Raw genomic sequence first — 6,194 nt, forward strand, 5'->3', positions numbered from 1 at the left:
CAGATGGAGGACAGGGGTTTCCTGCAGCACAAACTCAAACAGTTTTGTAAACAGCATCAGATATAATATAATATAGTATAAAGCATGATTTGTTTAAGGTACTGCAATGCCACCTGAAGCCAGTAAGGGTTAGCAAGTTTTCTCTACCTGCTGCACCTGGCTATAAAGAGACGTCAGGAGACCCTCCCTCTGCTCATCTTGACCTTTCAGACACGTCAGTACCAGAGACAGGAATGGCTGCTGGCTCAGGAGGGACATGCTGAAAGAAAAGCCACATCAGAACAGCCAATCAAGATGGCAGTTTTAGAGACACAAGGTGCCGAATTCAAACAGTTCAGCACAAGTGTTCAGGCGCAAGTTCTGCAGAGAGACTTCGCCGTGCTTAATTTTCACAAGATGGAGAAAAACCTCACCCTCTCAACCACAGCCACTCACCAATCTACCCGTTTACCTTCTCGAGATGGAGCCATGCTTCAGATCTATTCTAATTTACGGACCGCTATCCAAAGTCATTATTCAGATTGCGCTGTCGAGCTCAGAATAAATGGTGGACTGTCACTGAACAACAGCTGCTTGAAATTTGCATTCACTGAATTGATTGTTCCTCGTGGTAAGGAACACCATGCAAATTTTCAAAGATTTTATACACAGTAATGCACTACCTGAATGCTTAGAAAATGAAAAAAGGCAGGTGTCAAGTAACACTATAATTTGCCTTGTGTTCTTTAAATAAAATCCATAACCTTGTGTTTCAGCATCATATCTGGAGAACAAACTCAGATAGCAGGCTTTCAAACAACAGACTAATAATACATTCAAAAACCATTTAACCAAGGCAGGCAGTTCAATCTAAATTCATGTAACACGGCATGTAACTTTGCACTACAATAAGATATTTGTGCATCCTGGGAAAAAAAGTCTGTGCACTTGCTGTTGCTGCTAATGGGGCCAGTCCAGTCATGCTCACCTCTTCTGTTTCTGGCGGTCTCTCTCTTTACGAGACGAGGACCCCAGGTGCTGGCCCTTCTCCAGCTCCTCCCCTGCAGCCTTAAGCACGTGGCCCTGGACAGAGGTGGGCAGCTTAGCTATCAGAGGTGCCACCAGCCAGACCCCGGACCGCTCCGATGAGCTGTAGTGACAGAGGTAGGGAAGGGTAGGATATTATGAGACACAAAGGTCAACTCACCTGTACCCTCATTCATAATTCATGAAAGACCGGTTTGCTAGAGATAGGAAGAGCTTAACTAAGACAAGCAAAAAAATATAGGAGTATATCTAATCTTTTCACATTTTGAAGGGATTCTAATATACTTCCTTCATAAGTCTATGTTCAAATTTTATTATATTTTTTGACAGGGTGGCAGAAAAAATACTGTTCGTGTAAGGTTTGGGGATTGCTTTAGAACACAGATAACACTATGAAACTGCAAAAATAAATTAAGAAAGCATCAGTCTGGGGGAAAAAAAAAAAAATACCTCAGCACTGGTTTCAGCTTGCTGGCATTGTTGCTGTTGGTCACTGTTCCCCCCATGTTACTAGATACCGCTGAGCCGTTCCCCGAGGGATTACACGAGTTCATTTCGGCAGATTTCTGGAACACTTCAATAGTAGCCTTTGCAATATTCTCCAGCAGAGAGTTCAGCTCCTGTAGAAAATAAATAAATAATGAAAAAAAACCTGCTGAACACAAAGGACCAAGTTATACATCGTCTATTTGAAAATAGCACTCCATTTCACATACACATCCAAAAAGGTTATTATTTTTTTTCCTAAAAATGTCAAATGCTACAGTTCTGGAACTTAAGGTGCACCACAAATATGTAGTTACAGAAAAAGCAGATTAAAAATGTGGTTTTTTTTTTAAGTTATTGTTTATTTTGTATTTGGAAGTCTACAGTGAATCAATGAAAAAAAAAATGCCTTAAACACAGCACAACATGGTACAATTCACAATTGCTCTGCAAACCTTATCCCTCAATGTAAGTACCACTATAAGCTATGGAATCACTCCTTACAAGGAAGCACACTGGAAACTTACATTGTTTGTGCTCTGTTTAATCATGAGCTGGAGCTCCAGAGAGGACTGCCTCATGGTCCACTGATCCATGTTCTGAAAGGGATACAATTGTACATCACATCAAAAACTAAGCAGGAACATGTATTAGTAGCTCAAAATGTGTTAGGGCCTAAACTAAAAGAATTGGGATGAACAAAAACACTTGATAGACTTTTTCTGCATCAGTTCCAGATGGCCTCACCACTTATAACCCACAGACCGCATTAGACCATTCCAGTTTCCTATCCCCCTCTGGTGTTATGTTTTCGGACTGCTGTGTTAAAACCTGATAATGGAGATATCAGCTGCAAGCGATTGGAATCAAATTGAAGCACTTCTTTACTGGTCAGGGGAAAATAATCATTCAGTGCCTGCTGGATCTGATCCATCTACAAACCACTTTAAAAAAAAAGAAATCAAGTTGGACTTTTTTTAATCAATTGGGTAACTCCTGTAATAAATCAAATACACTCACTACTGATTCAAAGCCTATTCAGCTTAATAAAAAGGTACATCAGTACAGAAAACGCATGTCTAACCCATACCTAAACAGTTGCCCATTAGATACAGAGGCAGTCATCTTCCTGAAGACGACAATGACTTTATTGCATAGCCCCACCCTCTCATTAATCTCTGAGCAGAAATACTGCTAGATGAGCTTTTAGCTTCAACTATTGCTGCTATTTATGGGAGAGCAGCATAAGGTACTTTGTCATAAAGGCCTCATTGAATCATGCAAGCTTTAAGCTGGGTTTCTCATTCACTCCATGATGTGCCTTAAATAAACTGCCCTGCATGTTTCTGTGAAATGCAATCTAGAAAAAGTTACGATGGGAGAGTTGATATTGTAAATGTACTACAATCAGGTCACATCCAGTGCTGGAAATGAAATATCCATTCCCTCAGCTCAGAAGTGTCTGTTTTCACTGGTAAGGCAGTTGTTGCCCAACACAGTGGAAACAGATGCCTGGCTTTCCTGAGCATCCAGCAGGTCTGGCTCAGGATGCTGTTATGGTGAGTTGGGCTGCATTTCGTCCAGCACAGAAAAATAATTTAAGTAAATCAATTCAAAAGGTTCAGTTTTAGTTCAAAGTAAAAATAAATTCCAGTACACTCAGGACAGACACAAATTCACAGGCTTTAGTGAAAGATTAATTTAATTGGGCATATCCTTGAGACCATAGGCTCAGGTGTAACTAATTGAGCTCTCAACAAATCCTTAACCTTTGCTAGTCTTGTTAGTGTTGTATAAAATCAGAGTAGTCACGTGGGGCATTTGGTCACCTAAATTCTGCCAAAATGTTTTCTATAATGCTAGCTATCACTGGTGAATCCATATTTAATGAAACCTAGACATTTATAACACTTCAAGCACACTTTGAGGAAGTACACATTTAAATGTGCTCGCTTCAATTTGGAGACTAAATCCTGAAATTATTCAAACCAAATAAATTGAATAATAAATTGGTGCAACCAGCTTGCTATGCCAGACGACTACAATTAAATAGGAGTAGATGGTACCATTTTTGACTATTTCTAATATGCAGATGGAAGATATAAAAGGGTCTGTTTTGGTGCATTAAATGGATTTGGAAAGCAATGTTTTGCAGTGGCTGACCTGAAGGATGCGCTTAATACGCTGTCTCTGTGGGTTCTCCCCTTCATCGCTGTCTAGCTGGCGGTGCGGGTAGCAGATGAGCTGTAGGAGGCGCTGTGCCTGGATGTTGACGAGCACAGGGTCCTGCAGGGCACTGCTGTCCTCGGAGAGGGACTTGAGACACCGCTCCCCTACCCACTCCTGAGGAAGAGAGACAACCATCAGCTTTACAAACTCTACTCATACCTTGGACAAAATGAGCATCCTGCCCCTCGAAAACTACGGTGCCGATATTGATGGAAACCAATTGACATAACAGAAATGCTGCCTCTTAACAGAAACGCATCCAAGAATGGAATCTAAACCTTTAAATTTGCTCAAAAGCAGCCTAAAAACAATCACAAAAACTTTAAATGTATTTCTTAATCTTACACTTGCACACATTAAACAATACATCCAAGAGCAGCTTAATTACTTTCCAGTTGCATTTGTAGGTTGTTCAGTAGACTAGATGAGGAAATATGGTTCTCTTTTGAAAGTCTTATTCCGTTAGGCAGGTTCTGAGCAGTATAATTGCAATGATTAGAAAACCACTCCTCGTTTTCATGATCAAACCTGATGTTTCACAATAAAACGTAAGGGAAAGCATCACTGCAGTATACAAAAGAACATAATTCCTCTGCTTAAAAAAAAAAAAAAAAAAAAAAAAAGAGAGGTCCCAGATTCCAGCTTTGCATTGTGCAGCCAAGTGTAGCCTAAGTGCTCCCTTAGCATCCCTTTTGGAGTCTTACATAATTCTAATTTTAGACCATTTGTAATTCTCAATGGAATGGTTTAGTTTGAACTGCCTCTACTAGCGATACCTAGGATGTCTGACATTTTTTTAGAGACTGTAAAGCAATTTTAAATTCACAGGTAATGAGTGCATGAGAAAAAAGGTATTAAACCTACTTGAAACGTCTAATAGTCGTAACATATGTGTACAAATATTCACTCTTTACATTCAGGACATGCAGACCAAAACAAATGAAGTGTCAACTTATACTGAGGAGTCTTCAGAAATTCCTCTATGCTGAGACGGTGGCAAGCCTGTGTATTCGTCGACTCTCACCTGCTGGCAGATACTCTTCAGCACATACTTTGCATACACATCCAAGCTGGCCGTTTCTATGGAGACTGTTCGGCCACCTGGTTTTTTGGAACCCAAGTCATCCTCCGGAATGTCATCCAGCCCAGCGGGATGGGAGAAACCAGAGCCCTTCAGCTCCGCATCTCCTAGAGACAGACACAAAAGAGTGAATGCACAACAAGGGACTGGTAGACAAGAGTGCCAATAACCATCCCTCTTTATTAAAATGAATTATTGAGATGCCAGAGTAATATTTCTCTGCATGTGCAGCATTTGAAATAGTCAGAAACAAATATGAATTTAAAATCTTTATTTAGCACTGTGCTATATATTTAAGGAAATGTTATTTGAAAAAAATACTTTATTGAATGATCTAAGATTATAATCAAGGGGTTGGAATGAATAGGTTTAAAGTGGGAAAGAAAATCATTCACATTAATTTCACATTAAACTGTACAAACATGGAATATAAAATGATAAAGTAGGCTCTTGAACAAGTCTGTAGAAACAGCATCAACTGGATTAATAATTGTTCATTTAAAAACACATCATTTTGAAATGTTCAACTCAGGGTAATTAAAAAATATACTTCAATTTTTTGACTAGTAAAATCTGCCTAGCAATATATCCTATGAACTATGAATTGTCTTTTGTACAAGAATTAGCCTGAGCTGCCCCCTGGTGTAATACAATGGAAGTGACAATCAAAGTACTGGACATCTTAATCTCTAAATTTAAATAACCTCTCTCTGGGAGATGAACAGTGGGAAACCTCATGGCATGAAAATGTGTACAGATCATGGGTCTCATTTCAGATAAAACTTTCAGAAAGAAAATAGCAATAACCTGATTTCTATTGTTTGAGGCCTCCAGTTAAAATCATACTTGCAATTTCACAAAGGTTATGTTACAGCATCTATTACAAATTTCTGACCATCAAAACACAGTGGGTACATGCACAAAATACAACTTTACTATGTGCCTACTAAATGCAAATTAAGAATGGTCTGAACCTGGCTTTAGGAACATGGAAAACTAAATATTACAGTATTACAGTTCTCTAAATCACCAATGACAATCTCAATGCTTTTTGTAAGGCTGTGCATCTCAAATATCAGGCTTTAAAGACTCTCAACAAGCAGTGATCAAAAGCAGTAAGCCTTACCTAGCATGAATACAGCCTTTAGGACAGCAAAGACGGCTCCCACAACAATGCTGTTCTGGGAGGCAGCCAGCAGGTGGCGATCACAAGAAGAACGGATCCCAACTGACTGTTTATCTGCGAGTTGGATCAGGAGACAGGGGCATCAGTGTCGCTGTATTTGAACAATATTTAAGTGTTTCTCATGGGAGGCTGAACAGCAATGAGCGTGGCAGAAGAACGATCACAGCTGTCAAATGTATTTTTTAA

The 6,194-nt window shown here is 39.5% G+C and overlaps 1 protein-coding gene across 4 annotated transcripts in view; it reads right to left on the reverse strand.

The window, feature by feature from the left end:
* The window catches only part of med12 (mediator complex subunit 12), a 35,408-nt gene that overhangs the window by 10,899 nt on the left and 18,315 nt on the right, over positions 1-6,194 (reverse strand). For all 4 annotated transcript variants that reach the window (XM_066714977.1, XM_066714976.1, XM_066714978.1 and 1 more), the window contains exons 25-31: positions 5,949-6,062; positions 4,766-4,929; positions 3,676-3,855; positions 2,040-2,111; positions 1,477-1,646; positions 968-1,129; positions 148-259 (exon numbers count right to left, since the gene is read on the reverse strand). In XM_066714977.1, the coding sequence (XP_066571074.1) occupies positions 148-259; positions 968-1,129; positions 1,477-1,646; positions 2,040-2,111; positions 3,676-3,855; positions 4,766-4,929; positions 5,949-6,062 (974 nt within the window). The remainder of the gene's footprint in view (positions 1-147; positions 260-967; positions 1,130-1,476; positions 1,647-2,039; positions 2,112-3,675; positions 3,856-4,765; positions 4,930-5,948; positions 6,063-6,194) is intronic.

The sequence above is a fragment of the Amia ocellicauda genome, chromosome 10, assembly GCF_036373705.1.
Source record: "Amia ocellicauda isolate fAmiCal2 chromosome 10, fAmiCal2.hap1, whole genome shotgun sequence".
NCBI classification, from domain to species: Eukaryota; Metazoa; Chordata; class Actinopteri; order Amiiformes; family Amiidae; genus Amia; species Amia ocellicauda.